At 36.8% G+C, this 21663-nt stretch overlaps 1 protein-coding gene and 1 long non-coding RNA gene across 2 annotated transcripts in view; both read right to left on the bottom strand.

The window, feature by feature from the left end:
- Positions 1-5730: 5730 nt before the first annotated feature.
- LOC135107290 (probable cytochrome P450 49a1) overlaps positions 5731-21663 on the bottom strand; it is a 39224-nt gene continuing 23291 nt past the window's right edge. Inside the window, exons 8-11 of the mRNA XM_064016964.1 lie at positions 20904-21073; positions 11673-11751; positions 6530-6733; positions 5731-6144 (exon numbers count right to left, since the gene is read on the bottom strand). Coding sequence (XP_063873034.1) covers positions 6028-6144; positions 6530-6733; positions 11673-11751; positions 20904-21073 — 570 coding nt within the window. The 3' untranslated portion in view covers positions 5731-6027. The remainder of the gene's footprint in view (positions 6145-6529; positions 6734-11672; positions 11752-20903; positions 21074-21663) is intronic.
- On the bottom strand, positions 14755-17642 carry LOC135107291 (uncharacterized). The gene is made up of 2 exons (XR_010271688.1): positions 17276-17642; positions 14755-16666 (listed from the first exon to the last, which is right to left on the bottom strand). It is a non-coding gene; the product is annotated as an uncharacterized LOC135107291 (long non-coding RNA).

Here is a 21663-nt window from a genome sequence, read left to right as displayed (position 1 = left end):
AGTAGTATACTCATCCACCAGTTCCTGAGAGGACAGCGTGCATGCACCAAACCGGGATAGATAGTCTTGTCCCAAGCCTGTGTGGTGCGTGCTCCGATTACTCTTGCTCTCGTCTCCAGCCTGTAGCCTGTGTGAAGCGGGCCGCCTCACTTCTCTGTTTTGTGTAGCAAACCAAACTAAAATATTTTTTAAGACTTTTGGAAACTAGGAGACTGGTATGCTCAAAATGCCTGTCTCCTGAGTGTTATTCATTCAGTAGCAATTAAGAGGAAACGTACAAAGAAAAATATGAGCTCTAGGTCTTGCAGTTACAAATATGTGGTTAAACATTGTGGTGAAGAACACAGTGTTTTGCAAACCAGGATTCATTGCCATACATGGTATACATATAGGCAGAATTCGCTACCTCCTCAAGAAAAAAAGTAACTGTAACTGGCATGCTACTCCCAGACAAAAGAGGAAAGAAAAAACCTCACAACAAAATCCCAGAGGACATTGTGTAGAGGGTTCATGAACACAAAAATGCTTTCTGTATCACACCCGTACCCATCACTCGCTCTGTATTTTTAGGCAAATCTACTAATTTTCCTGTTGTTAGAGCAATAGCAATAATGTCTTGTGATGATGTAGATGACAAGCCGTCCATAAGTGGTCATTTTACACCTATGTCATTTTATGGCAAAAAAGAATGAAACTCCTCCGGCCTCTGTCTGATGTAAAACCAGCCTCTCCATTTGCAGTAGATGTTGGTGATGAAAGTAGTGGTGAGCTTAGCGATGATAGCCTTTTGGATCCTACTTATTTCCCTGATACTTCTAACACAACAGGAACTGACTCTAATATAGATGACTCAGTTGTAGTGCCAAATGGTGAGGCTGAGAATAATGATAGTGATGATGTTTATGTAGCTGTGAGTGATGGTGAGGGTAGCACTGTGCATAATATAGTGTCACAGGGGAGGAAGGTAACACCCAGGCCTGAAACATGGAAACGTAATGTAGCAAAGAAAAAAAAAAAAAACGTAATGCTGGTGGAGAATACGTCAGCGTAAATTGTGGGAAAGTTATGACAAAACGAACTAATGGTAATCCTTGTGCTGATGGATGTTTCACAAAGTTGAGGGAGGATGTTGTAAAAAAGATTTTTGAAGACTTTTGGAAGCCAGGAGACTGGTATGCTCAAAATGCCTGTCTCCTGAGTGTTATTCATTCAGTAACAATTAAAAGGAAACGTACAAAGAAAAACGTGAGCTCTAGGTCTTGCAGTTACAAATATGTGGTTAAACATTGTGGTGAAGAACACAGTGTTTGCAAACCAGGATTCATTGCCATACATGGTATACATATAGGCAGAATTCGCTACCTCCTCAAGAAAAAAAAGTAACAATAACTGGCATGCTACTCCCAGACAAAAGAGTTAAGAAAAAAAGAAAAAAAAAAACTCAACAAAATCCCATAGGTCACTGTGCAGAGGGTTCATGAACACATAAAAATATTTTCTGTAACACAGAGTCACTACACCAGGGCCAAATCAACTCGCCGTGTTTACCTGCCAGTTGATAGTAGCATCCCTCAAATTTATGCAAAACTGTGAATTTTTTGCAGAAAGTTATCCAGGTGAAGTACCATTCACCGAACACTTTTATAGAGATGTGTTTATAAAACAATATAATATTGGCGTTGCTCCTCCCAAGAAAGATACATGCACAACCTGTGATCTTATTAATGTGGAAATATAAAGAGAAAAAGCAGAGGGCAATGACACTAGAAGCCTGGAGAACAAGCTTGAGGAGCTTAAAAGGAAAGCAGCTGAGGCACAGGAGTTACTGAGGACCCTGAACGATGACCCTGATCCCCATAGGAAAATCTGCATGGACCTGCAACAAACCCTTGTCTGTCCCAAGCTTACAACTGGCATGGCATATTATAAAATGAAGGTATGTGTAGTTTTGCATTTATGATGTGAAGAGTGGCCAGTCAACCATGTTTGTATGGGATGATACTGTTGCTGAACGTGGGTCTGATGAAGCTGGAAGTTGCTGGCTAAAGTGGCTTGACTTGAATAGTGATGACACATTCAACATAGTGACGATTTTTGCCGACAACTGTGCCGGACAAAAAAAAAAAAATCATCCAATGGTACTGACGGCACTACGGCAGGTACATAGTGGGAGGTTGAAGCGTGTAGAGTTTCTTTCTTGTATCAGGCCACTCTTACATGCGATGCGATAGGTCATTTGGACTTTGTAGAGAAAAAAAAAAAAAAAAAATCGAAGGTTTGAAGTGATTTTCACCCCAGACGACTATATAGATATCATACGGCCTACACACATGAAGTTCAGGGTCGTAAAGATGCAGCAAGAGGAGTTCTATAACCTGAATTCCCTTGCTAAAGCTGTGACGAAACGTAAGGCTTCTCTGGGGAAGTTTTCTAAATCATCCCAGATAGTGGTGAAAGACACGTACAAGGAAGGATTCAATACCACTACAGTGGTATTGATGAATATGCCATCAAAGGACGCTTGCAGCCTGGCAGGAAATCCTGTGCCTTAGGGAACTTCCATCTTGAAAACGCGAATATTATACGCTAATACAACCAGGAACGTTTGCTTAACAAGTCAAAAGTGGACCAACTGAAATCGCTTCTGCCGTTCTGTCCTAATCCAAACGAAAGGGCATAGCTGGTAGGGTTGGTGGGACTACAGGAACAGCTTGCACATGATGGATGTGTACATGCACATGAGGAAGACCAATCTGTGGAAGACCCAGAGTGTAATATCATAGACTATATCTATGATGAGGCACATACTGAATAGGTCTCATGACACTCACCTGTTTTTTGGGGTCTACGGGCTGGACACAGACCACACTGATGATAATGGAATGGATTTTAACCTACAAGGGACAATGTCATATTTGACTTTTTTTTGGTTGTAAACAGAATGATGTGATAATATTATATTCTATGGTATTGTATTCAGGAACTCAATGAGGTTATTTTTCCTCAATGGAGCCACGTTTTTTTTCTTTAATAGTGCGGAATAATCATGTGAAACTTTAATATTCTTATCATTATTTGTTGGGATTTGCATTTTCTCTGGCAAGGGACATTATTAAATGACAAATAATGGAATTTTTTCAGGTATTTTCTGAACTATTTTCTTTAATTTTTAAATAATATTTTTTGTTGTTATATTTTCTGTCAAAGGACTCGTGTTAAAATGTATAAACCATGAGCTTTAAAAGGGCATAAGAATTATTATCCTAACTGTAATAGTTTTGGAGAAAATCTTTTTTCATACTTTAAAAACTTTAGAGCCATTTCCTGAGAATTCTAAGAAATGGCGCTGGGGTATTATACTACTGCAGGTGACGCCTCATATATATATATATATATATATATATATATATATATATATATATATATATATATATATATATATATATATATATATATATATATATATATAACAAAATAAAAGATAAAATAAAATTAAAATAAAATAAATCAATCAATAAATAAAAATAAATATATGAATAAAAAAGTGAATAAATTAATGAAAAGTGAAGGTTGTAGAAGTTTTAAAAGTTCTCTTTTTCCCCTAATTGCAGCAGTAATAATTTTAAAACACTTCTTTACCATAAATCATAACAGAGAAAGAGAGAGAGAGAGAGAGAGAGAGAGAGAGAGAGAGAGAGAGAGAGAGAGAGAGAGAGAGAGAGAGAGAGAGAGACTAATTTAATGTGGTCTTTGAAAATAAATGATTCTTATAATAGAAGTGTTTTCTTATAAAGACCTCACTGAGTCCTGTATACCTACATATGGATAAGAGCCTGCAGATTTTCCCTTGTCACCTTTGGAGGAAGACAGAGGACCATAAGTTAGTAGAATGAGAAGTCATTGTGGAACAAGTATCAGGTTGTGAGTACAAGTACAGGTCAACAATGGGTTATTTCATACAAGACATTATTAAACTTGGGAGAAGTGATCTTGTTTAAAGTATGAGATGAAAATAAAAAGAGGAATTGATAAGATGAAGCATGAGGAAGCACATCTGAGGGTTACATATAGTGACTTATCATGGGCAGTAGTACAGCAGTAAGACATGAGTTCATTCAAACTGAACAACTCTATTTGCAAAAACGGCATTGCCATACAGTATACACTGGCCTAAGTGGCCCCTCTACTCCTATGCTGTAATGGCTGACTACAACTCTGGCTCAGCACCTGCTTCCTTGTCACAAGTGCACCCGCCTCACCTTGTACAAAAAGCTTAAGGTTATACATAGGACTAAAGCTGGAGAGAAGACAGTGATAGGGAGGGCCTTTAATGTAAACAAGTCAACCATCCACATTGTATTTCTGGTGCCAATAATGGGCTCAAAAAATGGACTTCAGGTGTGGGTGTAGAGGGAAATAAAGGGTTTCAGTAGTCCCTCAAACATGATATTATTCTAATATAATGGCCTTGCTGAAGAAAATAGTCATGTTATAGGAGGATCAACTGTACGAGTACATTATTAATTTCTGTTATCTTTTCTAGTCCAGTGACTTCCACTCGAGTAAATTTACCTTCAAGTGAGTAAAAAAAGTTACATGGCATGGATAGATATATCATTCCTGAAAATTAAATAGTAATTCAGAAAAAAGGCTTTAAGTAGTTAGTGACAAGAAAAAACTGGATGTCCCCTCAAATCTAGGAAAACATCATCTCTACTCTACATATGCAAACTGCTGCATGTATTTTGTAATTTTTCTGCACATTTATTCCAGTTATGCACTTCATCTATTGGGGAGTAGATGTAGTAAATAATAAAACCCATCAAGCTGATGAAAGTGAGTGAAAGAAAGGATGAAAATCACTCACTGCTCAAGTCCAGTCCAGTCTGTGGGAGAAGTTATACTTACTATTATTCAAGCATCCTGCTTTTCTCAGCCCTTTACCTCATATATTCAGTTTTTCTTTATCTTCACAATGGTAGATAATTATTCTATCTACATCTATTGATATATGTTTTATTTTATGCATTTATACTCACACATGTATAAGTGTATACAGAGTATGCCAGCTTGGTATATATATATATATATATATATATATATATATATATATATATATATATATATATATATATATATATATATATATATATATATATATATATATATATATATATATATATATTACTAGTAACTTTCTCCTTGTGGTACAGAACCACAAGCTGTTCAGCACTACCCTCTATCATACCTTCTCCTCCACTGCCCATGAGCTGCCAGCCAATTAGCTGGTTTGATGCATGGTGTCTTGGGACCCCCACCCTCCATATGTTTCATGAAATTCACTCCTCTGATGATGTTTGTGTTCACATTTTGAAATTTGTGTGTTCACAATTAATTGCTTTACACTATATGATTTCACTTGTCCATAAAGTTAACATGTTATACTTTTGTTCACAATTAATTGTTTTACACTATATGATTTCATTTGTATATAAAGTAAACAAGTTATAATTTAAGTCCAATATGTGTGCTATTAAAAAAGAAAAAAATCTTGCTTTCTATGACTACATTTTTTTCATGATAATTCCTGAAAGAGGATATTTGTGTTTGAAGGTTTGTTGTCAAAACAACTTGTTTCTAATAACTAGTTTCTATCTGACAGCACTATCTGGACACAAAAAATGATACCCCAAAAACCAAAAACCAAGTGGTTAGATATATATTCATTACTTTTATATTTAATTTATATGGAAGTTCTAATATTTTGCAATTGGCAGATGTGGAACAGCTGTAACAACATACTTATTAATATAGCATAAATAGAAAACATAATTAAAAATTACTGTGCATGTTGGTACATAAGACATCATGGCTTGATAAGGAAAATAGGAATGAACTTAAAACAATTTAGAATTCCATATATATGTATTTTACTTATGGATCAAAAAAACCATCAACTGCATAAATGAAAAGGAATTTAGTGCCAGGATATCTAATGCATAATGTACAGCACCCATTTCATCATCATTATTTTGGATGACGATCAATGAAAGTAAATTTCATTGGTCCAACAGGTGAGAAAACAAACTTATGGATGCGGTCTATCTCTCCATGCTTGTATTCTACATTATAGCGATGCAGCATCTGCAAATAAGATAAGGAAGATAAGGTAATTACAAAAAAAACCTGTGTGTACAAAAGCAATTAAATAAATAGAGGTGCTTCAGTTACTGAACAACAAGTGAAATTGTGACCCTTGTTTTCTGCATAACAATTCTCATCCCCTTGTGTTCTATGCCCTCATAAATATCATGAAAAAGACCATCAAGAAACATAGTGAATAATAATCGGATAAAAAAATTAGTCCTTGGTGCAGAGCTAAAGAAAATTTTTGTTCACCCTTATGAGTGGTGTAGCACCTACTTCACAACAAAATGAAATACAATGTTTGGTGTATTCAGTATATTTAATACACATTTTAAACTGTTGTACTTTGTATCAGAATTTTTCTTAGGAATAAGAACCTTACCCTGGCAATCAAAGTATAGATCTCTTGCTCAGCTATACGTCGTCCAATGCACATCCTGATGCCAAAGGAGAAAGGGATGACGGAACAGGGATGGATATCTCCATAAGGCCGATGTCGTAACCATCGCTCAGGCAAGAACTGATCATGCTTTTGAAACTCTGCTGGATCCCAACCAGCAAAGGCATTCATGAGGAACACCAACCACTAGAAAAAGAAGACAGTAGATATTATATGCGCACCTGCATAGTGAAGTGAGAGCATAAGAACATGAAAACATAAGAAAATAAGGGAAGCTGGGAAGCTGCGCGAAGCCATCAGGCCTACATGTAGCAGTCCCTGCATGAAAGTTATCTGCCTATTTCCTATCATCATCATCCATAAATTTATTTAATCTTCATCTAAAAGCTTTTTAATGACTCAGTAATAACAACCTGATTACTGAGTCTATTTGAGAACCAATTCCCAATTCCTTCCTATCTCTTTTTTCAGTCTAACTTTATCAAGCTTGAGCCCATTATTTCTTGTCCTATCCAGATTTCTGACCCTGAGAATTATGCTTTTATGAGGTTTTTGTTAATATGAGGTAGGCATGATTTTTTAAACTGTTTGAAAATGTGACTGAAATTGACCATTTTAAATGAAAATTATCTTATTGTTGTTATGGGTAGAATTTTCAGTTTTATTGACATGCTCATTGTCAGATTTCATGCTAATATTGATAATTTCATATGATGGTATAAATACTAATAGGTGATAATTTAAGAAACATGTACAATGAAGATCTCATTTGGCTGCTTTGCTGATGAGGGAATCCCATTAGGCACCACAAATCCAGTACAGTAATTAATAAAAAATGCACCATACATTATGATTCATAACCATTAACCCCTTAATTATAAATAATGCTAAATAATATTAATTCTATCTCAAAGAAGTTTCTATCACATGCTATATTCTTACAAACAAATTGCTGCACATGACAAAAATACAGAGAAAAAATGTAGTGGCCTTACTACTCCCACTATGCAACTCCTTTAGCTCCACTGTAAAGAGCATTAGTAGGAAGCACTTTTCCTTCTCTAGTTTATTCAAATTGTACCAGGTTTAGATTAGAGGGATAGAAAATGCTGTGATGGAGGGAGACTATGTTAGACACAGATGCCATATATTGAGCTTTTCTGTCCTGTGTCCCTGCCATGAGAGGTTCTTTGGCTGTAACACTGTAGAGGTACTGTTGCATCCTTCTTTGAGATGGGTGAGATATTGTAAAGTGAACAGCATTACTTGTACTTAACTGCACACACAAGAAAATGCAGGTAGATATGTGAATCTTTTGTCCAAGCATTTGGTTACAGGGTTCATGTGGAGCTTTAAGACATATGCTCAACTCAGGGACCTCAGGGTTAGCTATACATTAGTGATGGTGAAAGATAATGGCTGTGAGTTTTAGGTGAGGTAATGTGAATGGAGTGAGTGTTAAAATGAGTGTGTGGTAGCTGCCTTAGCCTTGGAGATAAGTGCAAGGGAGTCTTGATAGTAGTGAATGTGACTGCAGTCTGCTGTCTAATTATTATTATGGCTGTGTCTCTATCACAAAGGCAATTTGGTGTACAATTATGTGAATCTGTCTTCCACTTTCCTCTTGCAGAAGAGACACTTTTGCTTGGCCACCACTAGGAAAAGCAGTGTAGCTGCCAGGTGGGTGTGAGGGTTGTGTGCAGCAGGGTAGAGCATCACACCATTCCTGCCTCATCTTGCTGAGCAGGAAATTGTCAATTACAACACTGTGCTGTGCTCTTTGGCCTTGGCACATTGGGGTGGTGAGCAAATGCACCTCTGATATAAAAGACATCCTTAGAATTTAGGGTGTCAAATTTGTGCTATATGGCTATATTTTTCAGTAGGATGGCTTGTATCAATTGGCTGTGAGGAACCATGTTTCAGGTTATCAATTAATTAAGTCTGAAAAAATTGTTATATTTGGAACACTTGATCTTCTATTTACATCTTGTTAACAGAGTGCTGAACCAAAAGTCTATTTTATCTGTATCTGATGAGATAGGTTCAACAAAAAAGTCTAGTTTTCCCTCATTGTGTAGCCAAAGCCGCACCTTTCATTTCTCTCCATTCAACACTCATCCATTTTGTTTATTCAGTTTATCCAGTCTCCCTCTCATTTGGCATGATTCTGGGCAGAAATATAAAGTACGTGAGATTCTGGTGATAGAAGGCTCAAGTACCTTTTGTGGGCTACCTCTCTATCATGTATAGCACGAGAACAGGCTGTGTTAAACTGAGGTTTGGAAGGTTTAGACCGAGAAAAAGAGTGAGGAATATACGCCTCCATGCCAGACACTATCAACTCTGTTACATGGTCAGTACACAGAGATGGGTCTCTGACATGGAAGCAGTAGTCATTCTAAGGAGAATCAGCAAAATACCTCTTCAGGTCCCCCTAACAGGGGCAAAATGCCAGAGGCACCTCCACTTAAGGGGATCCTGAGGAGGGACTGGAGCAATAGGATAAGATAAAGATACGAGATTGTGATCGAAGAAGCCCAACAGAGAAGATAAGGTAACAGCATAAGCAGAAGGATTAGAGTTAGAAAAAGGTCAAGAATGTTGGGTGTATCTCTAAGGCGGTCAGGAATACAAGTTGGGTGTTGCACCAATTGCTCTAGGTTGTGAAGGATAGCAAAATTAAAGGGTAGTTCACCAGGATGGTCAGTGATGGGAGAGGAAAGCCAAAGCTGGTGGTGAACATTGAAGTCTTCAAGAATGGAGATCTCCACAAAAGGGAAGAGTCAGAATGTGCTCCACTTTGGAAGTTAAGTAGCCAAAGTCTGGATTTGTAGCAGGTCCTCTTCATGCAACAATAAGTTCCTGCCCCTTGTCTGGGTCTATAGCAGGTCTTCTTCATGCAATAATATGTTCCTGCCCCTTGTCTGGGTTTATAGTAGGTTCTCTTCACACAACAATACGTTTCTGTCCCCCTGTCTGGGTCTATAGCAAGTCCTCTTCTCCCTCTGGTATTCACAGGAGCTGGACAGCTGCCAGTGGCTCCATGAGTCACTGTGAATCACCGTCAACACATAAATGAACACACACACTCTTTACCCAGCCCTTGAAAGGGTAGGCTGGCCACCTGGTGCTCCGTGCACCACTGCTGACACACAAATGAACACACTCTTTACCCAGACCTCAGAGGGGCTGGTTGGCCACCTGCCACTTTGTGCACCACTGCTAATACATGAACAAACTTACACTCTATACCCAGTCCTCAGAGGGGCAAATTGGCCACCTGTCACTCCATGCGCCACTGCTAACACATGAATGAACACAAGCACACACACACACACACACACACACACTACCCAGTCTTGGCTGGGTGCTCCTCGTCTTGTCCTGCTGTGTCTGCTATCAGGGGTGATGCTCTCTCTGCATGTTCTGCACTGATGTTGGTTCAAGGGTCCCTTGTCCAGTCACCTGGACAAGGATGAGCATCGAAGACCACCATGTTTTGACTATTACTGCCGGAGGTGGTGAAGTATTTTGAACCCATATGATGACACGAATCGTTTATTGTATCCGGTCAAAATCTGAAGATATACATTAATGGTCATAGACAATACTCTATATAAATAAGTTGTGTAACACTGGTATGATTCTGCATGTCACTTAGACTAGTGTATTCTTACGCAGACAATTGTTAACTTACAAAGATAGTTGTTAAACTTGCGTGTTTTGGGTCATTAAGCAACACGCATGTCTTTCCTGACAGGTGCTCTAAGTAGATCCATCTACTTCTGTTCCCTGCAGCAACACATGTCCTCCCTGAACAGGTGTCCTCAGTAATGTCCCTATTGTCCTTGGTTAATTCCTGCTTTCCTACACTGCTCATTGTTATCCATTAAAGACGGTGATAACGTCAGCCTCATATTGACCTCATGTCAAAACATGCATCCTTTATTTCCTCCCATCAACACCAGCCATAAAAGAAATTTGCTGACTAAGCCTTGTCTTGACCTTTGTCCTGACCTCCAGGTCCTTAACCTTCTCATCAACAACCTTGCTTGCTCAACAACAACTTCTTGTGTCCACTTGGCAGTAACAAATTCCATAAAGGCAAGGGTGTAAGGGTGTGCCACACCTTGTTTTATTGCAAGGTTCCATCAAAATTTTCCCAAGTGAATAGTTTTTGATTGTAGTTTCTTTTTTGTCTTCCTCTTCTTCTTCATTGCCTTCTTCAATGTAATTCTTATCTTTTCATTCATTTCTAATCCTTTTATGATGTATACATTTATTGCAAATACTTTATGAGCAGATTACACTTCTCATATGCAAAATTTTGTTCCAAAGTCATTGGTGGTGTATGGCTATAGTTAAAGTAGCCCCTCAGGCTATGAGCAGCATAGTGGGAGGGGAATGGCCTTGAAGTCATTGGTTAGATGCCTAGTTTCTGCTGCTTCTTGCTGCCTTCATTATCAGCCAAACCTTATGTGTTTTCGACATTGGCATACTTGTAGCATGACTCAGAAATGCCATGGGAAATGAACAAAAGGAACAGGCATGGAGCAGAACTACACACTAGTGAGTCACCATCACTCCCTCCCTCAGTTGTCTACACAAAGCAGTTGAGGTGCCTGATTCACTAGAATGTATCTGTATGTGATTATTTTAGACTATTCATTGAAAGAAATTAACAGTTTTGTCCATGCACCACAAGTCAGTGAGCCACACCCACACAGTAGCCATTTAAATCCCCTTGCTCTGGGCATTTAAATTTATGTCCAATCCCTTCCCCCCCAAAAAAAAAAAAATGTCATTTGATACCCAGAGGACTGGGTGTCTCCACACACTAACTTAAAATTGTATATTTGAAAATTATTTCCATATTTTTTTTTATGGTGGACTCTCCCCTTAAACTCATTCTCATTCATTATCACTGCATAATCAAACCACCTCATCATGTCAGCTTTACCTGTCTCAACCACTCCACAACAAAGATGGGCAATGTAGCCATCACCTGATGTACACAAGCTCACCTTTACTCTTCTTTTAGTTTTTATGTGTCACAATCTCATCTTTACTTCTTCCATACTTTTAAAATGCATTTGATTTTATACCAAGAAAAGAGACTCACCCCTTTTTGGAGTAAGAAGTTCCCCAGCCTCAAATCTTCCTGAAGGAGGCGCACTGGGCCTAGAGCAGGTGGCAGGACACTGCAGGCACAGATGAAAAACTATGTTGAGAGAAGTTTCTATAAAAGGTCAGGATATATATATATATATATATATATATATATATATATATATATATATATATATATATATATATATATATATATATATATATATATAATTATTTCTTTTTTATTTATTTATTTTTTTTTGAGCAAAAACTATTCTTGTCCTATTGCAGGAATCTTTTCTAGATCAAAGACTTTTGACCAATTTCATAAGGTCTGGAATTGACAAAACTTGGCAAAAATTTACAAGAAAAATTTTGACAACACTTTTATGGCTGATGCTTATGTGAATATCAGGGAAACTGCTGAGGAAAGTATATGGCTGAAAAAAAAAAGCTCTAATAATATAATTCCTTAAAATAAATAGGAGCAGAACAAGTGAAAAGAAATGCAAATTTATTTTGATGTGTCAGGTCACAACCAGGATAAAATAGATAAACAAGGAGCAAGTTTCAGAGTTTACCAGTAAAAGGAATGAAAGAACAGAGATATGGGTTAACTCTTGCACTAGAAAGGTGGACAGAAGAGGATTAAGAGTATAAAGGAAGTCTTGTGCACTGAACACACAGGAAGAGAGGAGAGGTATGCACTTAACAAGTTTGGAAGAACAGTAACCATAAAAATAACAAAAGATGGTAAAAAATGCAACATTGCAACAATGAGTGAAAGAATCAAGTCAATCTATTAAAGCAGAGGAACTGTTGAGACAAAAAGCTTTTGACTCTACTCGGTGTAGGAGAGCTGTGTTAGAAAATGTATATTAAATCTATTGCCATAAAATTCCTATAACTTATGAGAAGAGATGTTTGAGGCAGTATGTTCTGAATATTGAAACTGTTGTGGGAAACATTTTATTGTTAGGAGGAGTTTTTGAGACTGGCAAAAATATTCACCATTGTGTAAGGCATAACCTTGTGCTACTGGATGAGTTTTTTTTTTTTTTTGTCAAAACATTTTGACTATTTTCATAAGGTCTAAACCTTAAAGAAATGAGGCATTTGCAATGGGCTGGAAAAACTGCCAGATTCACTAGCCAACTTAGTTTTACACAAGAAAATTCATAAAATGGAAAAATCTTTTCATCATTTGTGTATTATCAAACCAACTAATAAAATATTAGGAACATTTTTAGCCACCATCATCAAGTAGAGAGCAATAAATATGGCATAACAAGCTAAATATTATTATCTTGGGTCTGGGATGTATCATCACCTTGGGATGAATGCCATTTTTCCTCTATATATAAGTTTAGTTTAAGCATTAAAGTTTATGAATCCTGGCACATATGAAAGAAACAACAATGTTTTGATGCCAAATCTTAGCAGGGCACTGATGAAGATTGTATGTTGACAGCGTGTCTCCTGACATCTTCCCTGAGTTGCCGCTTATCTGTTTACGTTGTGTCTCCTAACATCTTCTCTGAATTGCTGCTTTCTTCTTTGGAAAAATAACCCATCCTTTTATACCTTAGTTCTTCTTTCATGATGTGTTCATGCAATCAACCACAGCACATGTATAGACCGAGGCTTTACAATATGACTGCAACTTTGTATCTCCCACTTTGGATTTTTTAATGTTTGGAGAAGTTGGTGAATGTGATATCAGCCAATCCTTTCGTTTTCAATTTCAAAGTGATAAACAATTAAAATTTGACAGCTTTTTCAAACCAGCACAGACTCCATGATCACCTGATGCACCAGCAGTACCAGCCACCTTTACAGCTCCAATGATGTACTACTGGCTGTAGGCTGTGCTGGTGGTACAGATGTATCAATAGTACATGAACAATGTGAAGTAGAGGCTGGTGGTTCATTAGGTGACAATGAGGGTGGATAGGGTGGTACTGCTGGTGCATCAGGTGATCATGGAATCTGTATTGGTTTGATAAACCTGTCTAATTTTAATTACTTGCCACTTTGAAACTGTTAATTATGGCTTCTCAAAGAATTCTGAGATTTCCATAATGAACACTGATATCTCTATTCATGGTGTGTTCCACAAATTGCAGCAGTGGCCATACAGCTATGCACCTCCGATAGTTTTTGCAAAGTCACCAGCACCTCATCTTCCTCATCACTGCTGCTACTCTTCCGAGTACCAACCATGGTTACCATGGGATGATGGCATGGTGTGCTTGATTAAAAGTACAGTACAGTACTGTATTTATTCCTGTTTTTCGCAATGTAGTTGTTGATATTAGCCACTCCTAATGTAACCTAATGTTTAGTGTCGGTAGCTACAGACAATCGGCTTCATTGGACTAGTGTTCCTGCCTTTTAATCCATAGTACTGAAGTATGAATGTATATGTATTTATCACAATAAAATTATGAAATATGCTGTAATCTATTTACTCTCATACTTGATAATCAGGATTGTTTATACAAGACATATAAATGAAGTAGTGAAACTGTCTTGGTATGGAGCTGCTTATAATTACAATACATGAAGTGACTGTGCTGGAAGCATACTGAGCACTGCCATGGAGCTTTAAATATAGTAGGCTTTTTGAAACTTCTCATTCTTGGATAGTTGTCTTCTCTCTCCTCAGGATGCTCAACCTACAGTTTTGAAAGTACTGTATATGACCAAAGAAATATGAATGATCTTTTTAGAACTAATCCAAGTTATGATGCAAATGATTTCCTTTTCTCAGTCTTCATCAGACATGGGCATGATTATAAAAAATTACTATGAATTGATTTTGATGGTCTGGAATACTTTTCTGATTGTGATTAAATTATGATTACTTTAGTTTTGCTATTTTTTATTATGACTTTTTTTTTGCATGATTAGGATTAGATTATGATTATATTCACATTTTGCTGAGATTATTTATAAAAAGATAATGATTAGCAATGATTAGTACAATCCTAAATAGGTAGAAAACTACATCTTTTAGGTGCACTGTTCCATATTTAAACACAGTAATATAACTGTTTAAATCATCTACTAACTTATGGTATTAAAAACATACATTGTGTGTAAGAGGTTTTATTTGTTTTTGCTTTACAGTTCATAATACATTACTTCTGCGAATTTATTTCAGATCATGATCACAGGCTTTCACAGCAATAATGAAAACAAAGTATTTCTCTTTGAAAATATAAAACTTGTTATACATATGATTTCTTATAGCCTAGATTATTTCTCATGTAATGTCTTAATTTACTATGTGTTGGTTACACTTGATAAACATCAAAGCAAACATCAGTCATTCTGCATCATTCATGATGAATGACTTTCCTAGCAATAGAGAAAAGTCTCTCAACTGGAGCTGATGATACTGGGATACACAGATATTGGAGAGCCAGTATAGTTAGTTGAGGTAATGTTGATTGATTCTGTTCCCAGAAGAGAAGGGGATCACTGTCATCCTCTGTTGTTGGGTGACTCAGGTAGGATTCTACTTGTGATAAAGTTGATGTTATTGTAATGGTCATTGATGCTGTTAATGTACAGAGGGAAGAGGAAGAGGTCATTGATGCTGATGGTGTCATGAATCTGAAGAGTTTGCACTTCTTTGTAGGGGTCTCCTTATTTTCCTGAAGGGAACCCTTTTTTTCAGTGGTAGTAGGCATAATTTCATCTACTTTAGATTTCAGTAGGGATTTCATGAACATGACTTCTGGTGAGCACCAGTCCATCTTAAAGCATGGATCTAGGAGTGAGGCCAGCTGAAACATCTCCATGTCTTCATAGATTTTCAATCTTTTCTCAATTGAGCTTTTGAGAGTAGTAATCATCTTTGACTTGTATGTCTGTGACAGATATTCAAGCTCAGCTTTCAGTCCACGAATGCATGGAATTATTTTAATTACTCTACTTGATGTTACAACATTCTCTCCCTGACACTCTAGAGTTGCTACTTCATATGGTGTCAAGATGTCTGTTATTTCTTTGATGAGATTAAGTTCATATTTGGTTAGCTTTACTGGACAGTTTAACTGATCAAGCTTGGGTGGATCAATATTCAGAAGGGAGTGAAGCATCCTGTTACTGATGTTCCATTGGATTGCATTTTTGGCCTGAGGTCTGCATTCACTTTCAAGAATGTCAGATGCTAGTGCAGAATGGCAAATGTGTGATACTAGACGTGAGGCTTTTCCAACAACTCCTGATACAGGCCCTGCTTCTTTGAGCCCATCTTTCACAGTAATTTGTCAAGTATGAACAAAACATCTGACGTGCCCAGGCAACAGCTCCAAGAGCCTCTCATTATTATCAGGAATGTCAAAGGTGTCATCCTCCTCTTCGCTTTCACTGTCTTGATTAGTGTTCACATTGTCCGAACTGGGAAGTGTCACAAATGCTTTAAGCATATTGCTGCCACTGTTGGTTACAACTGCCAAAATCTTTGTTTTGAGGTTAAAGCTAGTGATGATTTCAGTGAATGTGGCATGAATCTTTTTTGCAGTGTGGGACCCTTTGAATCTTCTGCATGCCAACACTGTTGATTGGAGCTGGGAGTTATCAATGAAATGACATGATCCTAATGTACGACTGCATCTGTCTGTTTGTCCAAAGGTCAACTGTAACACAGATATAACTAACAGAATAAAATTTCTTACTGAAATGTTCCTGTAGTTGTTGAGTTTGCAAAGAAAGAAGCTTGCTGCTGAGCTCCTTGTGGCTTAGGATGCTGTAGCTGGGCTGGGCTTTGTTAAGAAGAGCTTGAAAGTTAGGATCCTCAACCCTTGAAAGAGGTTGAAGAGAGCCTGCAATGAAGCAAAGGAGTAACTTGTCCATTTCCTTTTGGTGGGGATAACTACTGCTCCATTTTTTCTTAGTAATAGATATCCTAAAGTCAATTATTGGAACAAGAGCACCACCAGCTGTTGTTGTAGCTGACTCCATGTTGCTATCCACCTTGACATCTGGATGATGTTTCTGCAAGTAGAAAGAACAGAATACATTGCAGTGTATGTGTGTGTGTGTGTGTATATATATATATATATATATATATATATATATATATATATATATATATATATATATATATATATATATATATATATATATATATATATATATATATATTACCACAAACAGTGATGCTGGCAGTTATGGAAGTGTTATGGAAGTAATGATGGAAGAACAAACAAATATGTATGCTAAATAACATGTTCTGTGTTATGAGAGTTCAAGTGAACTAGTGTATTAAGTTAGTAGTGTCTTAAGTTCCAGTACTATGAAGGTTAAGTAAATAAGGGGAGTGTATTCGCCAGCTGTGCCACCTCACGAGATCCTGTGAGGCTGGCGGTGAGAGACTAATATGAGGCATGTATAACATTAAGGAAACTAAGTTAATTAGAATAGAGATTAAGGAAACTGAATTCATTATAGTAGTTAATTGCAGTAGTGAAGTTGTGTGAGAAGAACTAGCTGTGGAGAGCTTAGCTGTAGAGAGGTAGTGAGGGTCATGTTTACGTGGTAAAGTTGATGACATGACATGTACGGTAGATGAGACACATGGGTCACCCAGGAACTATCGCTGACCTAAGGGTAAGATGGGCAGGCGTGAGGCACTGAGGGCCAGCAGGGACGAAGCCTGGAGGGACAGATTCCTTTGTACTGCCACCGAGTTAAGGTGTGACTACTCCAGGAAAGATTGAACCACTACAATACAGACGCAGGTGTTGCTTGGTGACAGGCCTCCTTAAGACCCCAAACACGTGAGTTCCACATCTGTATTACGAGGGGTCGATTGCTCTAATTAGCATAATCCATGATTAGTGATGCATTATGTTGATACAGTATGTAATGGTTAGTAGTGCTACGCATGTCTTATGTTTATTATGTATGTCTTCAGGTTTGACTGAATGCAATAAACGGTTCACATTCCCGTTGGGTCTAAAATCCTTTAGCTGTCTCCGGGCAGCTATATATATATATATATATATATATATATATATATATATATATATATATATATATATATATATATATATATATATATATATATATATATATATATATATATATATATATATATATATATATATATGAAAATTTATCCTGAAGCCTGAGGGGAGGGGGGGAGTAAGTTTTTATAGCTATTTCTATTGCAATTTTTTTCATGTAATATATATATATATATATATATATATATATATATATATATATATATATATATATATATATATATATATATATATATATATATATATGGCATTGCATTAAGAAAGAAAACACTTTTCATTATGAACCAACAGTCTGGTTAACAGATTAATCCTGGCGGCACACTAGGACAATCTCAATAACTGTTGGTTGTTTTTTGCTGCTCCTTTTCTGTTTTACTTTTCAAAATGAGTCACAAGTTGGGGGATTTTTGGCTGTTGAGGAGTACAGATAACAGTTTGCTTTAGCATGTTGCTGCTCACATGAGGATTCAAATATATCTTCTATTCGTTTGTTTTACTATACAGATAAATTAAGATGTAGCATGATTTATTTGTAATTTTGTTCCTATTACATATTCAAATGCATTATTTGTAAATATTCGCAGTTATATAATTTCATTAAGCATTCCGACTACCTTTGGTGATTTACGTCCCATGTGTCCTGAGCTGCCAGTTAGCCATTATGCAATGTTATGAGTGAAATATCTCTGTCTGTCTCCCAGTCTCTCTAGAGAGCACGAACTTTGATTTCTGCCTTGTTAAGACTCTCTCTTTCTCTCTCTCTCTTGGGTATAGCTCCTAAACTAACCATGTAATATTTTTGAAAATGCTCTAATTGTGATTGCCACGCAAATTTTCTGTGAAAATTTGGATAAAATCTAACCTAACCCAACCTATAACTAAACATAACCTAATTAAATCTAACATGGGAGGGTCATGATAACCCACCTGGGGCCTCATCTGCATCAAATCAGCTGATTAACAAGACATGAATCAAGGTTTGCTCTCTCTCTCTCTCTCTCTCTCTCTCTCTCTCTCTCTCTCTCTCTCTCTCTCTCTCTCTCTCTCTCTCTCATTCACAGAGAGAGAGAGAGAGAGAGAGAGAGAGAGAGAGAGAGAGAGAGAGAGAGAGAGAGAGAGAGAGAGAGAGAGAGAGAGAGAGAGAGAGAGAGAGATTTCGCTCCCGTTCCCCTGGTAACGTTGCATACATAGCAAATAACTGCAAGCTCAAGATGCGTGGTGGTGGGACACAAACCACCAAAGATAGTCAACATTCCTACCAGTCAGCCATGCCAGTTTGGTGGAAGACTGAAATTAGCAAAGCCTTGAATGAACAACATTCACAATATTACTACTATCAATATATCTAGTGTCACAGTCATAAAAAACAAATTACATGGATAGCTGTTGGGCATCCTACTGTGTGAAGGTAAAAACCAGTTTGTTTTCAAAACAAATCTCAAAATGAGTAGCAAAAACCAGTATCAGTTAGGGAAATTTTTCCCAATATGCCGCCAGCTTAATCAATATAATTAGAAAATTCTTACTTTTTTTCCCAGGGCTTGCATTCTCCCACTAGGAATTACTGTCACCTCACTAGGGAGGTGCTTCCCCTAGGTAAAGAACCACTGGTTTAAATGGTCTAAAATTCACCAAAACTCTTCTGCCTAAATCCATGAAGCCAGTTATGAGAGTTGACTGCCACAGTTTTTTGACACCTTGCCTCATGAGTAATGACTAAATCTTAATTATGAAAAGATTCAAGAAATAATGTTTTGAGAAGAATTTCATTACGTTTTCAGTTATTTTCCTTGAGTTTCTATTTTAGAAGGTTTGAATTTCTTTATCATATGGTCTACTTATTTTATTTTGTAATTTTTAATGTACTGGTGCTTTAGCATTATGCTTAAGTCCTATGTAAACATTATAAACATCTTTATGAATTTCTTTATCATATGGTGTATGTATTTTATTTTGTAATTTTGAATGTACTGGTGCCTTAGCATTATGCTTAAGTCCTATGTAAACATTATAAACAAATTTACCTAAGTCAGTTTACTTCCATTTTCTTTCAACAAATAGCACTTTCCACGTGAAAGAAAAAGCATATGAAAGTTTTTGTCCTTCTATTATGAAGTTATAAACAGATAAACTGAATTATTGTGAAAATAAGAAAAGACAGTTATTTTTCAATTTCCTGAACAGTTGGTAAAATTAATTAGGTAGTTTGTTTAAGAAGGTGACGATATGATACAATTACATGTTACCTTACCTTCATGTGAGTATGAAAATTTGAAGTTCGTCGAATGTTACCACTAACAACCTTGTCACAGTGCTTGCATTTCAGTTTCACTTTAGTAGGATCTGCCTTGGAGATGCCATGAAAATGGTCCAGTATTGGTTTCTCCATGATGATCTAGAGATGTACTTGTTGAAGAGGATTGGAGTGGAGTGATGAGTCTACCAGCTGTCTGCCTTAAATAAGCCAGCAGTGTGTGCATGTACAAACATGCTGTTTGCTTTATGTAGCCAGAAGCATATGCATGTACAAACATGTTGGGTGATACTGTACTACAAAACACACACACACACACACACACACACACACACACACACACACACACACACACACACACACACACACACACACACACTATGATAGACAGTTCCACGAATGGTAGACACATTACAGTAATTACACAGACATGTTTCATATGTAACCCTGTGGCTGTGCACTCCCACACTAGCCTGGTGGCAATAATTTTTACCAGTACTGCATTTCGACTCTGCTGGAACATGTATAGGCTGTGTGCAGTTGACTGATACACGTATATTATGGAAGACAAGCAATTAAAAACATGAGATGGTGCTAAGCTTTCAAAACATACTTGGCCTTGAAAGTGAAGTGCTTCATGGAAATTACAAAGAAATAAGAAAGTGAAGTGCTTCATGGAAATTACAAAGAAATAATCACAATAATCACATTTTAATCAATGATTATTATCAAGAAAAATATGATTATAATTTGATTATGATTACATAAGTTATCTACTTTGATTTATGATTTGATTATGATTATGTAATCAGAGCCATGGATGATGATTTTTTTGATTAGTAATCATAATCATGCCCATGTCTGTTCTTCACTTATGTAGCTACAAAAGTGTACCCACTCTTAGTCAATTCCTTAGGATCAAAAGTGATTTAGTTGTTATCTGCCTTACCGGTTGGCTTCCTTGACCACTGCTTTGACATAGGAGAGCTGGTTCATGTGTTTTGGTGTTAGGACGTCTACACCATCCCCTAATACTTGATCTATCTCCTCCTGCACCTTGATTTGAGCTTGAGGATTCTTTGCCAAAAGGTATAGGATCACAGCAGCCATGTTTGACACCTGAGGGAGGAAAAATTACCAAACTGTAGCTTTCCAAGTATTAAAAAATAAAAAATAAAATATAAATAAATAAATAAATAAATAAATAAATAAAATTAAGTAAATAAATAAATAATGAATAAATAAATGGTAAAATTTAAAAACTCCTCTTCTTTGCTGGCTCTTCTTCATCAGGGATCTTCAACCTGTGGCCCACAAGGCCATTCCATGTGGTCCTTAATCTGTGCACAGGTCACAGATGACCACTTTGATGATGATCTCTTGCTGATTGTTAGTTCTATTACCCCTGATTTTGAGAAGCTTTGTACTGAGAAATGTCACCAAGTGTCTCATTAATACATTCTTTGAAGTCTTTTGTTCTGTATATGTGATTTTCCAAGTCCAAGAGGCCCCTTGGGTCCTCTTGGACTTGTTGATGTAGCCTGCAGTACTCCATGGGTTGGGGATTCCATTGTCTCTTTTCATTGCAAATTAAATTCTTCACTTTAATTGCTTTAGACTGTAAACTTTTATACAGAGATTAATTTGAGTGAAAATATCTTTCTTGCTTAACTATTTAATATAAAATTGTAGATATATTTCCTTTTTGA

Source organism: Scylla paramamosain, chromosome 15, assembly GCF_035594125.1.
Source record: "Scylla paramamosain isolate STU-SP2022 chromosome 15, ASM3559412v1, whole genome shotgun sequence".
Taxonomy (NCBI): Eukaryota; Metazoa; Arthropoda; class Malacostraca; order Decapoda; family Portunidae; genus Scylla; species Scylla paramamosain.
This window is presented reverse-complemented; position numbering and strand designations above follow the sequence as displayed.